The sequence below is a fragment of the Taudactylus pleione genome, unplaced genomic scaffold (assembly GCF_031769625.1).
Source record: "Taudactylus pleione unplaced genomic scaffold, aTauple2 ptg000124l, whole genome shotgun sequence".
NCBI lineage: Eukaryota > Metazoa > Chordata > Amphibia > Anura > Myobatrachidae > Taudactylus > Taudactylus pleione.
In genome coordinates this window covers 483,890-499,974 of record NW_028284526.1, presented here as the reverse complement: position 1 = coordinate 499,974, position 16,085 = coordinate 483,890, and the positions used below count along the sequence as shown (strand labels likewise).

The 16,085-nt window shown below is 44.7% G+C and overlaps 1 protein-coding gene across 3 annotated transcripts in view; it reads right to left on the bottom strand.

Moving 5' to 3' along the window:
• Positions 1–16,085, bottom strand: part of ARRB1 (arrestin beta 1) — a 344,855-nt gene that overhangs the window by 42,134 nt on the left and 286,636 nt on the right. For all 3 annotated transcript variants that reach the window (XM_088472470.1, XM_088472468.1, XM_088472469.1), the window contains exons 3-7: positions 14,677–14,737; positions 10,278–10,322; positions 7,716–7,912; positions 5,271–5,330; positions 4,880–4,947 (exon numbers count right to left, since the gene is read on the bottom strand). In XM_088472470.1, coding sequence (XP_088328596.1) covers positions 4,880–4,947; positions 5,271–5,330; positions 7,716–7,912; positions 10,278–10,322; positions 14,677–14,737 — 431 coding nt within the window. The remainder of the gene's footprint in view (positions 1–4,879; positions 4,948–5,270; positions 5,331–7,715; positions 7,913–10,277; positions 10,323–14,676; positions 14,738–16,085) is intronic.

Here is a 16,085-nt window from a genome sequence, read left to right as displayed (position 1 = left end):
GTAATTACCCTCCAATTAAATCTGAAAGTCTGCAGGTAAAGCACATCTTGTTTGTTTCATTTCAAAGCCATTGTGGTGGTGAATAGAGGCCAAAATATGAAAATTCTGTCAATGTCCCAATATTTATGCACCTGACTGTATATATATCTCCGTATCTCCGTATCTATCTATCTATCTATCTATCTATCTATCTATCTATCTATCTATCTATCTACTTCATTATGGGGGTAAGGTGCAATCAGGGAGATTGGTAGACTCTTCAGGAAGACAGGGAGATTGCTGCTATTTCAGGGAGTCTCCCTAACAATCAGGGAGAGTTGGTAAATACAGTGTGCATTACACCAGTATAATATAAGATCATACATCTCACATTAAGCAGGCTTTGACATTCTGTTGCAATGTAGTGATTATCCACTAGATGGAGCACTTTGCAGGCCATGCTACAATGCAAACACATTATACATAATTGTTTGTTTTGTGAATATTGCCAGAGCTGCAAATCATTTTCCAGAGGGCAGAGAGCAGCCAGCACAGATGTCAGCAAGCCTCATAGATGCCTGAGAATGATGAAATCACATACTGGAGACAGAGACCAGGATTTAGTAGCGGTTACACAGATAAGGCCTCACTTAGCATTCGGAGTAAGGCCAACTAGGAGACACAATTATATACCGTGTTGTGCTACGGGGTAATTACACTTAAAGTGTGCAAACAGATTAAAGGTCATAGTTATAAAAGAATGTTTGCGGAATATCCCTGAAAACACCCGTTTTCTGGGGGTACATGCATATATTAAGCATACCTGGATATTCCATGGAGGGACAGTGGGCCTGATTCAGATCCGCTCGTAAGCGGCTGCTCGTTCGTTCCGAGCGATGTTTGCACAACTGCGCATGCGTACGGATCATAATACGCATGCGCGAACCAGTCAGTGCGGCCGAAAATCGTTTGTTCGCTAAATAGCGAATACCTGCTATTTTGAGTGACAGGAGGAGGCGTATGTGGGTGGTAACAGGGGAAGGTGCTTGAAAACGGGGAGTGGAGATCAGAACGCAGGCGTGCTTAAAGGTCAAAACGGGCGTTTTATGGGTGTGCATAATTAATACAGCAGCGTCATTGACCACGTCACTTGGTTGTTTTATAGTCAGAACTGCTCGCAATATAGTGGTAGGAAAAACCAGCCACAAGAATAGCGAGCAGTTCATACGCTGGTCGATGTACTCGATTAAGCTAATAAATAGCGGACATGACGTAGGATGCGAGTGGCCAGGGGGCGTAGTTTTCCAAAAAACGACCGCATGTTTCGTTCGCTCGTTCAGACCTAGAGACGTGAACAGACCGCAAAGAGCGAACGGTTCATTTGAATAGCCAGCCCTTTTTTCTGAATGAGCGAGCGCAAATAGCGTCCGGCTCTGAATGAGGTCCATTGGCAGATATCTCCATTACCTGTCACCGTCCCTATATTTCCAACCTCAAAACAGCCCCTGCTATGCCGTCGGATTTAGCTTTGCATTCCGTTACTTTGCCGTGGCGTTAGCATTGCAGTGCATTTCTTTATGGGAGTGATTCACTATGCGAATCTAGGAAATACTATACAGTATCCCATCTGCATTAAAAATGCAGGATATGATAAATTGGCCCCTAAGAGTTGGTACCCCCAGGCCATGGGCCATTGGGGTATTTTCTGCTAACTGGCCAACATCCAGCCCCCTCCCTTGTATGCCTCTCTCGGATTAGCCTTATACGTTGTTCCCCTGTTCCTCCCCTCCAGCCCCTGTAGGCATTCCTGCCCCCCTCCCCCGCCGGTATTCCCCCAAACTTCCAGCAAGTGACAAGCCGGGGCGCACATTTCCCCGACAGGCTCAAATTACCCCCAGGGCAGTCAGCAAAGGCAGACGGACAGACAGAAGTCCTCAAAGGGTTAACCCTGGGGTGTCCAAATATTTTAGTATCCCCAGATGATATAGATTTGGAGGGTGCTTAGTCGTATAATGCTCTTTCTACTGTAGTAAAACTATTACAGTATGTCCATAACATGGGGATTGCTCCGGAATAGGACCATCTCCTCCAAAAAGTTTTCGTTTTATTAATAAAAAGTTTTGAGCAAATAGGTCGGTAAATCGGTATAAGTTACAATATTACTTGAAATAATCTTTATATATATACAATTCCAATAATCCGGCACTCCTTAGCTAAACCGCATCGTTAAGTGTGCACATGCTATAATATATAAAGAATGAGTCCTCAGAAAGAATCCCAAGTCCACGCACGGCACTACTGTATCAAAGAAGAACTTTTATGTAGTAGAATTGCAAGTTAATACATGTTGCAAATATCCAGCATTAAAGCAACGTTTCAGGATCCCTCCGGACCCCGTCCTCAGGCTGCTGTGATGTTAGTGATATTTATCAGCAAAAAAATGTACAGGCAATGTCTGCAAAGTGTAAATAATCCTACCTTTATGTGCTGTATCCCCTCGTGCTTGCCAATCCCGGAGACGGGCCGCGCTCACCTGTCCTTCCGGACGCCCTCCGATGACGTCAGCGCTATTCGTCTGGTCGTTGCTAAGCAACACCGACGCTGCCTCTGTCTCCGGGAAATGGCTGTAAAAAATAAAGAAATGTGTATAAAGGACACGACTAAATTTCCCTCTAGGATATGTCCTATATATTGTCATGCCCATCCATATATACATATTCAGTAAGCTACTATATAGAGACGCTGTCCAACTAGAAAAATACAGGAATAAATTTGTTCAGCTCAAATGATCACCTATAATGCATACAATCTAATGCATGTAAGGAACTAATATGACTATATGAAAAGTGAATATAATTGAGAGATAGTGGTACTTATGCATAATAGCCCATGATAAAGATCAAATCGGTTAAATATTAACGCAAACTAATCTGACAATACATTATATAGTCCAAGTTGCGTTATTGCTGAAACACATTCCAATCTATCTTCTCGTTCAATCCCGCTGGATGCAAAGAGTTCAATTTATATATCCATCTGGATTCCAATTTTAAAAGCAGCATGTTCCTGTCACCTCCCCTTCTAAGTGGGGGAACTTGATCGATTATTTGGTATCTTAAAGATGTCAATGGGTGTTGTTTCTCTTTAAAATGGTTTGCCACAGGTCCAATCATTCCACGTGCTACTAAGGCACTATGGCCTATTATAACAACGGATTCGTCATTATCAAGTTTACGACATCAACGTCCCATGACTTGTTATAAAAGAGGCAAAAATCTGAAGGACTATCTAGTTAAAACAGACATCACGGAGTACAAACAATCATCAGCCTTGTTTGGCCAGACTAAGAAACCTGGCTGTTACCGCTGTCCCTCATGTGTCACATGTAATTATTTATTAACTGGCTCATTTTTCTTACATCCTCATACAGGAGCTAAAATTAATATTCAACATGTGTTAAATTGCACATCAAAATGTGTAATTTATTACATTACTTGCCCGTGCGGTCTATTTTATGTAGGCATGACAAGCCGGACGTTCAGAGAGAGAATGGCCCTTCACAGATCGGCTATCAACAAAGCTATAACTGGAACAAAAGTGGACCAACCTGTGGCAAACCATTTTAAAGAGAAACAACACCCATTGACATCTTTAAGATACCAAATAATCGATCAAGTTCCCCCACTTAGAAGGGGAGGTGACAGGAACATGCTGCTTTTAAAATTGGAATCCAGATGGATATATAAATTGAACTCTTTGCATCGAGCGGGATTGAACGAGAAGATAGATTGGAATGTGTTTCAGCAATAACGCAACTTGGACTATATAATGTATTGTCAGATTAGTTTGCGTTAATATTTAACCGATTTGATCTTTATCATGGGCTATTATGCATAAGTACCACTATCTCTCAATTATATTCACTTTTCATATAGTCATATTAGTTCCTTACATGCATTAGATTGTATGCATTATAGGTGATCATTTGAGCTGAACAAATTTATTCCTGTATTTTTCTAGTTGGACAGCGTCTCTATATAGTAGCTTACTGAATATGTATATATGGATGGGCATGACAATATATAGGACATATCCTAGAGGGAAATTTAGTCGTGTCCTTTATACACATTTCTTTATTTTTTACAGCCATTTCCCGGAGACAGAGGCAGCGTCAGTGTTGCTTAGCAACGACCAGACGAATAGCGCTGACGTCATCGGAGGGCGTCCAGAAGGACAGGTGAGCGCGGCCCGTCTCCGGGATTGGCAAGCACGAGGGGATACAGCACATAAAGGTAGGATTATTTACACTTTGCAGACATTGCCTGTACATTTTTTTGCTGATAAATATCACTAACATCACAGCAGCCTGAGGACGGGGTCCGGAGGGATCCTGAAACGTTGCTTTAATGCTGGATATTTGCAACATGTATTAACTTGCATTTCTACTACATAAAAGTTCTTCTTTGATACAGTAGTGCCGTGCGTGGACTTGGGATTCTTTCTGAGGACTCATTCTTTATATATATATATATATATATATATATATATATATATATATAATAATATTTAGATTCTGCGTTTACATTTTTTTCTTTTTAATTCAATCAATTTCAGTCTCAGTGCCCAGGTGGGTAAAGCATACACATACATACATACATACATTGCCTTATCCCCCCCTTTCCCCAGGCCAGTACAGAGATACTCGGCTGCCTTGCGGTAAATGTAGTCAGTGTCATCACCCTATTGATACAGTAGGTGCCCAGCGCAGCCGCTCCCCCCCTCGGGGTAACAATGCTGCAGAGAATGACAGGCCTCCCGATGACATGGGCTGGAATTATGTCACATCCCCTAAGGGCGCCTTACATGATCCGCACAGAGGCAGCTGGAGTGAGCGTTTTACCTCTTATGTGTTTTCTCCTCCAGGGTCTCCGCGCAGAAGGCCTTCACCTCGTAGTCCACGCCACATGCCTACGCAACGGAAAGTTCATTCAGGATAAAGCATAAACTAATAACCCAGCAATCCAGGTCGTTACTGCAGTCGCCACATGTTCAGAGTGAGCAGGGATTGAACAGATGAAATAATATTGTTTTAGATGGATTTTATCTCTCGCTCATCATTATCTGTCTGGTTAGAACAATGGCGAGGCAGGTTATCGGGTGTTCATGATGAACAGGGCACAATGGACCCGTTATTACTTTCTCTGTAAATACATCCAAACAATTATTTTCCTTTTTCACCAAGAACCATCTGATGTAGATCCCAGCTCCCTCGTCCCTCCAGAGTCACTTACCTTCCCTGTATCCTCCGGGCCGGGCTGAAGTGTGACGGAACACGGGAGATTTGGGGGAATCTGGGGAAGAGAAAACATTTCTTGCTGTAGACGGTACATTATATGGTTATTACAAGTTGTTACATGAATAAGACGGGTGAAATGATAACTATCCACTCCCATGGCGCCATCTGATCTCTGTGGGTGGAGCACGGTGTACAAAGACGCGATCTGTGGCATCGTTGCATCATTATGGGGGTGTCATTGCACATCCAGAAGCACCTTGAGGGCAATTAAGCTCCTTTTTCGGTGCCCCCCCTCTACCCCCTAACATTAGAGTATTCTGGAAGATAATGATTTATCAACACCCAGAAAGAGAGTGTATACTGTATATCTGAAATTACCGTGGTTTGGAGGGTCAGGCTGTGGCTTGGGATATTGGGGGTCTTCCTGTCAGCTATATGTCAAGTTGCATTATTTAAAATTAATTCTCTTTAACTTATTTAATTGTATTTTCTATTTATAAAGAGAATTTGTTTATAGGTATTACATTTTGTTTTTGAAAGATAATTTTCTCTAAATTAATTACCGAACCCCACCCCCAATTAGTCGGCCCACTACCAGAAGCTCTTCCGGAGCCTTAGTAATGCCCAATGGGATCGGGCCCCTGCATATGACGGACTGATCTCCTGGAGTGTAAAATGGCCGCTCCTCCCAATGTCACGCTGTCGCTTCTGTCGATGTATAATTATCATGCCGGGATTTATTATGTCATGACACAGAAGGGGTTAATCTGACTTTACGCTACCCAGCTGTAAGATTTGCAGATCGGGGCCTCCTTTGTGGAGACCTACTGTAACTTAGGGCCGTATTCAATTAGCGGTGAAAACTGACGTTTTTTTCGCCATAGTCGAAAACTACTGTTTTTCGCCAAAAAACAGTCGAAAACGCAATCGGCGAAAAAAATAACCGAAGATAAGTTTTCTCCATTCCAGACCAGGCGGAAAAAAATGCCAAATCCCTATTTTTAGCTAAAAATGTGGGTATTTCTTTCAGCACCCTTTGGACACTCCCCCTAATGATAAATGACCCCCCAAAAATTTGTAAGTTGCGCACTTTGGCGAAAAACGATCACGGAAATTTTGGTTAAAAAAAGAAAAAAGTTGAAAATGGTTTTAATGTATTGGGTCTAATTTTTAAGGGGGCGGTATGGATGTGTGAAGTGTTTTAAACATCGCACGCGGTCGCAGCAGGTGTTTTTTTACGGTTTTTAAAATTGCGTTTGTACGACACGAAAATGTACTTGCACCCATTTTAACGTACCCCCAATTTACGTGGAACAGTAATTTTTTTTTTTTGCGCCAAAGTGCGCAACTTACAAAATTAAATATTTTGGGGGGGGGGGGGTAATTTTAATTTATCATTAGGGGGGTGTCCAAAGGGTTCTAAAAGAAATCCCCACATTTTTAGCCAAAAATAGGGATTTGGCATTTTTTTTCGCCTCGTCTGGGATGGAGAAAACTTATCACCAGTTTTTTTTTTCGCCAGTTGCATTTTCGCCTGTTTTTTGGTGAAAATATTGCTATTTTTTTTTTAACGAAAAACAGCCATTTTCGTCTATGGTGAAAAAAAACGTCAGTTTTCACCGCTAATTGAATACGGCCCTTAATCAGAGGTTTCTCTGGTGAAGAGGAAGGAGGTTCCAGGTGAGACATCTGGGCAGCACGGTAGCACAGTAATTAGCGTCACGGTATCACAACACTGGCGACATGAGTTCTATACCAAGCAGGGTCCTTTCTGTGTGGGGTTTGTATGTTCAGGTTAAATGGCTTCTGACAAAATTGACCCTTGTGTACGTGTCCATGTGACAGGGAATATAGATTGCAAGCTCCTCTGGGGCAGGGACTGATATGAATGACTGAAATATTCTCTGCAAAGCGCTACAGAATATGTGTATAAAAAACTGCTAAACAATAATAATATTAAGAAGAGATCATTTTCCCTTTAAACACTAATTACTTTGGGTTCCTAGTCAAAAAAATAGAACACAAAACTGGATCACGCTCAATACATGATGTAATTCTAGGCTACCGTTTCCCCCAAATACAATAGAAGCGACAGTATTCATGTTTAATCTAATTACATCAGCATGATAAACAAGCCATATAAATTTTAGTTTTTCCAGAGGAAATTAGAACTGCGCTGGTAACCGCGGGCACATGGGAGCGGTAATTATAAGAGATGCGCTAAGAATTACCAACATCCCTCAATGTGACTCCTGTGTGGGGAGAATTGAAGGGTGGTGACCAATGTTTAATTACTGGGTTACAAGTTCTTCTAATTTCCTTAGCAGATGCCAAAAATTAACTGATTCTCCTCCTTACTGTATGGAAAAATATATATTTCTAAACCTGTCAACTTTGACGAAACGTTCAAGAGGGTGATACGAAGGGTGGTCTCTCCTACCTCGAAGGTGAACGGGTAAGCGTGCTCACCCAACTTCTTGATCAAACGTTCCTGCAGTCGGGTAAGAGGTTTCTTCTCCTCCGGGACGGGCGGGAAAGCTTGGATGTTGGCTACGAAGAGGTCTTTCCGAAACGTCAACCCAAGGACATCGAGATCTTCCCGGCCGTAGCGAAAAGCGCAGGTCAGCGTCACAAACACTGGAGGAACGGAGCACAAAGTCTGTTTGTAATAAAATCCTGGCAATTACAACGTCGCGCAACTGGTCGCTGACTATGGGACGGTCTCATGACAGGTCGTAACTGCAACAGCGCACGCAGTTGGACGGTTGTTGTGTACTGCGCGTGCATCGCAGTGAGCGAAGGCTACGCATGCGATATAGTGGTAGTGGGAGGCAGTGGGCGTCTCTATGCTGGCAGTGCCACGGCATTGTGATAGTGTTTATTAGGATATTTTTGCAGCAGACCTGCGTGTAATTAAGGAGCTGCGATCGCAATAGCGATCCGTAATGAATTATGCCCTATATACCAGCGCGTGACCGGTTAATTATCAGCTTCCGCCTCATTGTCGTCTAAATTCCTAGATGGGTAAAACCATCAATGATCTGCTCTCCAGCTTGATGGCCACAGACTATAATAGCGCTTTTGATGATGAAGAAAATGACTGAGGTGATACATGAAGTGCCAGGACTGCTGGCTGCATATAATTCCATTTCATCCTCGTATAACGCGCGTTCCTGGCAGGTGCGGAGCGCTCAGACTCTCATGTGTCAGGATAAATAACAATAAAAGGAAAAAAGTTATCTATAGCACTGAGCTCCATATTTGCTGAGGGACTGCAAGCACGGCCCCCAGTCATCTGTGGTGACCTGCTGACATAATTCCCACATCTGGTTTTCAGAAATTGGAATAAGCTAACGCTCTGGCGTTCTCCGGGGATGGACGCACCTCTCCGACAAAGCTTCATATCATTTGAATATACATTTTTTAATCTTTTTCTATAAAGCAGCTAGTCACACACAGAAATAAAACTTCCAACCTCTGCCCAACCCAACAAATCCTAAACTTCCCAAACCCTGGGGGCCTCCTGCTGAGTGAGAACACATGTGCCTGCAAAATGCAGATAGAAAATGCTTTCTGTATACGGAACGCAGCACGGTGTATACTGCTGGTGGAAGAAGTGCACGTGTGAGCGTGTCTGGGGCAGTCTGCGAGTGAGTGTGTCTGTGGCAGTCTATGTGTGAGTGTGTCTGTGGCAGTCTGCGTGTGAGTGTGTCTGAGGCAGTCTGCGTGTGAGTGTGTCTGTGGCAGTCTGTGTGTGAGTGTGTCTGGGGCAGTCTGCGTGTGAGTGTGTCTGAGACAGTCTATGTGTGAGTGTGTCTGTGGCAGTCTGTGTGTGAGTGTGTCTGGGGCAGTCTGCGTGTGAGTGTGTCTGGGGCAGTCTACGTGTGAGTGTGTCTGGGGCAGTCTGCCTGTGAGCTTGTCTGTGTCAGTTTACGTGTGAGCGTGTCTGTGGCAGTCTGCGTGTGAGCGTGTCTGTGTCCGTTTACGTGTGAGCGTGTCTGTGGCAGTCTGCGTGTGAGCGTGTCTGTGGCAGTCTGAGTGTGAGCGTGTCTGGGGCAGTCTGCGTGTGAGCGTGTCTGTGGCAGTCTGCGTGTGAGCGTGTCTGGGGCAGTCTGCGTGTGAGCGTGTCTGGGGCAGTCTGCGTGTGAGCGTGTCTGGGGCAGTCTGCGTGTGAGCGTGTCTGGGGCAGTCTGCGTGTGAGCGTGTCTGGGGCAGTCTGCGTGTGACCGTGTCTGTGGCAGTCTGCGTGTGAGTGTGTCTGTGGCAGTCTGCGTGTGAGCGTGTCTGTGTCAGTTTGCGTGTGAGCGTGTCTGTGGCAGTCTGCCTGTGAGCGTGTCTGTGGCAGTCTGCGTGTGAGTGTGTCTGTGGCAGTCTACGTGTGAGTGTTCCACTGAATAACAATGGGCACATTCCTGTGGCACAGCAGGGACATTAATGTACAATGAACTCTGCTGCTCCACATCTCAGGTTTCCTGACTAGTATGACAGTGGCTCCCTTCCTGCATTGTGCTTCATGTGTGGAAGTGATGGTCGCCCAATGTTAAAATACATCATTTAGCTATGTAACACAGGTGGATATTACACGTCTGTGATCCATCTCAATCTTTTTTTGATCAAAATTTGGATGCAATGGTTAGTTACTATCACATCTAATGTTTGATGGCAGATGCCCAGCCGCCATGTGATGGCAGGCTTCCGATGTCCGTCCCTAGATCACAGAACTTTGGCAGCGCCATACAGGCTGGGAACGATGTATTCATATAAACAGCTTGGTGACGTGTCCTAGAGGATGGTGCTACTCACCACTGACCTCGCCACGCTGCCATTATTATACAATGGAGGAGACAAAGTGGGGCCACATGATCTGACAATCACAGGGGGATCAAGCCATGCCCCATCCTCACATGCTGTAATGACAGGCGTGTTCCCGTCTTTACTTTGTATGTTACACTAGCACATGACGCCAGCTTCGCTTTAGAAGACGTCTTGCACATTACTGTACCTTTCCTCTCCTTCAGGTATTCCGGGTCTACCAAAACCACTCCATCTGGAAGAGAGATCATCAGAAATCAGTGTCAGTATATCATTCCCCATTCTCAGCAATGCACCTGTAAGTCCCGGGGCAAAGGTAAGTACATAGCATCTTGTGTTATAGAACGCCTGATTAAGTTAAGTTTCACATGTGACAGGATTTGTAGGGTCCAAGAACGCTGTATGACTAAGGGGACGCAACGTTTATTCAGGAATTAGGGATATGGATCACGTAAGTGCGGGAACAACCGATTATTCACGTTCAGATAATCTGATAGCACAAGAAATACAGTATATAGATTCCACTCTCTTTCTACAGACACCTGTCTGTGATTCTGATGTGGTATTTTATATTCATACTGTGCATTGTGCAGATTACGTTCCTTTCATAGATACAGTAATTATTATTCAGAGCAGAAATGTTAAAACATATTGTACTCATCAGCCATTTGATCCCACAGAAGAACACCTCCCTACTCAGAGTTACTAGAATGCTTTCTGTATGGCAAGGCGGTCACTAGGATTCTCTCTGTACCGTATAACTGTCACTGGGAATTTCTCTCTATGGTATAGCAGTCACTAGGATTCTCTCTGTATGGTATGGTGGACACTGGGATGTTCTCTGGATTTGTATAGCTGTAACTGGGATGATCTCTGCATTGTATGGCGGTAACTGGGATGTTCTCTAGATGGTATGGCATTCACTGGAATGTTCACTATATTGTACGGCGGTCACTATGATGCTCTTTGACGTAGGGCAGTCACTAAGATGCTCTCTGTGTGGAATGGAAGTCATTAGGATGTTCTCTGTATGTAAAGGACGGTCACTGGGAATTATCCATATTGTCTGGCGGTCACTAGGATACATATTATGTATCAGTAACTTGCACTGATTTGGCCCTGCCTACATGAGGTCTCTAAGATAGATTCTCCATGGGCCGACCTCGTCAGATGGAGCACTGGTGCAGTTGCTGCTATCCGCACGCTGTAATGTAGAAATGGTCACAATCACATGGAAATTGGAACACAATGGCCCATATTCAATTAGAAGCGAACAGTTGAAAAAGTTTTGCCTGTCTGACTTTCCGCCTCCTTCGCCTGTTTCAGAGGCGGAAACTTTACACGCGAGTCCCTGCTTTTCTCCCTATTCAGTTCCTAAACAGGTGAAAACGGAAAGTGGCGAATGCAGAACAGGCGGAAAGTACTGCTAGAAGTGGGGAAATCAGTCTGTACCCCAAAAAAGATGCACTAACATAGGGAATCAATGTAGATGTGTACTAATAGGCCTAATAGAAGTGTTTGGGGTACTTATGTAGTTTAAATTGCTCCTTATTAGTGTCTTGGTATAATGCAGTATTGTTTGGTGAAAATAAGTACTCCAGTCAAATTTGGGGTACATGAAAATGGATGCTAGCATATTGTTATGTCTGGAAAGTGAACTTTAACAAAAACGTGAAAAACCACTCTCATACACGCACCTGCAATCCCAAAATCACTTGTCCCCTCCTTACAGCACCCCGAGAAGTCTATTTCGCTAGTTTTTATAGTTGTCCCCCCACTTTTTACTTTTTCACCCCCAAAAATGAAAGTACTTTTTTGGGGTGTTCTGAGGTCATTTTTTGGCTGATTTGTCCTTTGGGGGCTGTCCCAAGGGTTCTGAGTCGTTCCCCCACGCTAACGATTTTGCACTTTTTGTCTCCTGCTATTCATACTGTAGGAGATACTTTTCCCGCCTATTACAATGCATTGAGTTTCCGCTTAGGCGAAATCCTCCTGGAATTGAATATGGAGATACTATGAAAAGAGGCGTAAAGTCCGAATCCGCGGAAACTTATCTCCAAACGGCACTTTTTTCGCCTCTAATTGAATACGGCCCAATGTTGTGAAGAAGTAGCGGTGGGAATGTCGTCTGAATTTTTGAAGGTCCCTAAACTACCTTTACTAATTAATTCTAAATGTAAAGACATAAAGGCCAGAATTCCGCGGTGGACGGAGGTGAAGCAGCGGCTGTGACTTTTGTTGTAGCCACTGCGTATTCATGCTTATGCTAATGGCGTGGGCGATGGATTACTACTGAGACTGCGATCTGCTGCAGGGCATTGAAAGTACATCGGCCGCAGCATCGGACATCAGGGCAACCTCAGAATGTCCGACAGTACATGGCCGCCAGTGCCAGTGGAACTGTGTTTATCGACGCAGTCGCGGACACACCACCCCACCCCCCGACATACCCACTGAAAAAAGCCACCCACCCCCAGTCACCACCCAGGAACGCCTTTCGATCCCCATGCAATTCCGATACGCGTCCGCCGACGGTAACTATTGGGGCGCAGTGCGTCTTGGAAGCTTGCATAGATTTTAATCAGGCCCTGAACTACTAAGCTGATGGCTTGTCGTTACCCCCCATTACCGAGCGCGGCGTATACAACCTTATTTGCATTGAATAATTGATTTTTTTATTTTTTTTTTCTAAAGGGCAGAGAAAAGACAGAGGGCTCGGAGATGGAAGAGGCACAGGTTGAATATTAAATTGCTCCATGATAAGAGCAAATGAATTAGCGAGGATAAAGAAAGAGGGTTTGAACATGATTAATTAGAAAATGATAGTGGAACATGCAGCAAACAGCAATGACCTTTCAAATATAATACAATTTACTCCTGCTCCAAGTTCTAGACACACACAGTTTATTTGAAGATATAATGTGCGCGGATGCCAGGTTATTTCATCACAAAATGTTGAAGCCGTCGGGGGGGCACTGGGGCAAATAATAATTGAATACTCTACAAAAAAGAGCGTTCGGTCCTCAGAAATGATCTGCAGACGCCTCTTCTCTTATTTATAAGGTCAAAACATTTAGTAAAATCTTCACAAATAAGTTTTACAGCTGCTGAAATGGGAGAGGGGAGGGGAGGTGTTACCAGACGGCCTGAAATATAATTGGTTTAGCAATCCTAAATATATTTACGGCACGATCAGCTGTGGACCATGGTTCAAACAAGTTTTTTCGTAATTGTAATTTGCGTTGGAAAATCGCTGATAGAGTTTTGGATTCGCTATTCAAGGATCATATTGAAATGATTGCTTGATTTTTTATTTTATTTTTTTTAACTCAATCAAAAGAAATAATTTGAATTAATATGAAAGTGCTCTCACTTTCACTATGTTTTCAAGCCAGTCTGGTTTCCCTGTTCCCATTTGCAGTTTGAGGGCCTGATTCAGCGAGGAACGCAGTTGCTTATACGCACGCGTACTGCGCATGGGCGAACTAGCCACAGCGACCGGGACAGAGATCGCAGAGGATGCGCAGACCCATGGCACAGTGATGGCAAGGAAGTGCCGTTTCTGGGTGGCGATGGGGGGGTGGTGGCCCAAAGAACGCAGGTGCGCCAGTGCGTTGGGATGGCGTTGCAGGGGCGCGCATAAATTAGCCACTGCGATACCAGAGGCCGCCTGAGGCCAGAAAGCGTGCGCTGAAGTAAGCAATTCCTGAGTGAGGTCTGGGCTTCATTAACTGTCCGATGTTACTCAATGTTACCGATTGTTTCTCTATGTTCCCCTAGTATACAGATGTAAGGGGAAGTGGGCATCCTTATGTCAGGCTGCGATCACAATGCGAATGCAAACATTTACATTTCACCGCAGCAGAATAGCATACCGTAATGATTCAGGCCCTGTGTTACAATAAGAGTGAGGGCGACCAGCTGGAACACAGACTTCAACAAGATGGCGCCTCTTCTAATTTCTCAACTTTTTAACCACTTTAAAAATCTGAGAATGTTAGATCCGCTATGTAGAAACATTTGAGACTTATAACGGGACCGGTTTGACCATCTATACTGTTACCAAGATGTATTGTTTGATTTAATATCATGCATCCCCTTAGCACCCCCAATTTCTACTGCCAAGAGAGATGTTTGGGATTTTCAAACCAGCTCGAAGCTGCCTGGTTGCTAGTGGCAACTCCTCCTCTTTTTACACAGTTTGATACATCTCTCCCCATTATCCGTTCCAGGAACGTTCCCATCCTCCCTCATTTTCCGTCACCATTTCATGCAGTCATACTGCCCGTCTTTTTACATGAAGCCAGGAGAGGAGACGCAGCTGCCCACTTCATGTCATTAGGCCCCGGGAACGCAAAGAGGGGATGGGGCTAAATTACGCATTTAGCCCCTCCCCCTCCATACCGAGCTGCGATTCCCGGCAATTTTCTCCCCACCGTGCACATTTCACTAGGGAGTGGGCGAGATGCAGGAGATTGACGCACTTTTCCGGAGGTGCGAGGATCTACCTGAGAATTAGGGATCCTCCGGCACCTTCCGGGAGAGTAGGTAAGTATACATACAATAAGTGAGAAGTGTACAGTACTCACCGACAGGATCCACAACATCTACATGATCAACAAAGTCTCTTTTCCCCAGATACACGGTGAGCTGTAAGGAGACAAACACTATGGTTACAGACGTACTTCCCACCTGTTACATTGTTACAGACCATCTGTCCCATAGGGGACACAATGTAGCCATTGACATTGATGCTGTTGGACACTCCGGGCATATACTGTACATGGCAATTTCAGTTTGCTAAGACCTTTATTCTGACTTGTGTTGTTGAGGTCATGTCAGGTCACATGTCAGGTCAAAGATCTGCCTTAGGCACCTTGAATTTTCCCATGACATAAACCATTGACCTGTAAATCATGAGAAAGTGTACTGTGCATTGTTTTCATTTCCGCTCAAGATCTGCGGGGAGATGTATCAAGGTTTCTAATGAATGGGCCAGTGAAGTTGCCCATAGCAACCAGATTCTCCCTACAGTAGCATTTATAGAATGTACTTGATAAATGCTAACTAGAAGATGATCGGTTGCTATGGGTAACTTCTCCAGTTCCCCACCTCTAGGAGTCTCGATACATCTCCCCCCTTAAAGTCAATGTTGGGTATAAATTCTACAAAGAAGACAAAGTGTAAAATAAATAATAGAATCAGTCGCTCACATGCGGCCAGGAGGATCGGGTGTGCACTGAAAGATCTACGGTAAAAAGATACAATGTCTAGACAGACACCAGATGTTAGACAGTCAATAGTTCGACAGGGACAAAGGGGCGACACACTAAATGTTGACTTGTAAGAAGGTCAACCTATACAAAAGGTCGACATAACATGGTCAACATTTTTTAATTTTTTTTTACCCTAATCTTCACCCTAACCCTCCCCTTAGTGCCTAACTCTAACCCTCCGGTAAGCACCTAAACCTAACCCTCCCTCCTGGTGCCTAACCCTCCCTCCTGGTGCCTAACCCTAACCCTCCCTTCCGGTGCCTAACCCTGACCCTCCGGTAAGTGCCTAACCCTAACCCTCCCTCCTGGTGCCTAACCCTAACCCTCCCTCCTGGTGCCTAACCCTAAGCCTCCCTCCTGGTGCCTAACCCTAACCCTCCCCCCTGGTGCCTAATCGTGACCCTCCCTCCTGGTGCCTAACTCTCCCTCCTGGTGCCTAACCCTAACACCTGGTGCCTAACCATCCCTCCTGGTGCCTAACCCTAACCCTCCCTTCTGGTGCCTAACCCTAACCCTCCCTCCTGGTGCCTAACCCTCCCTCCGGTAAGTGCCTAACCCTCCCTCCGGTAAGTGCCTAACCCTAACCCTCCGGTAAGTGCCTAACCCTCCCTCCTGGTGCCTAACCCTAACCCTCCGGTAAGTGCCTAACCATAACCCTCCCTCCTGATGCCTAACCCTTACCCTCCGGTAAGTGCCTAACCTTAACTCTCCCTCCTGGTGCC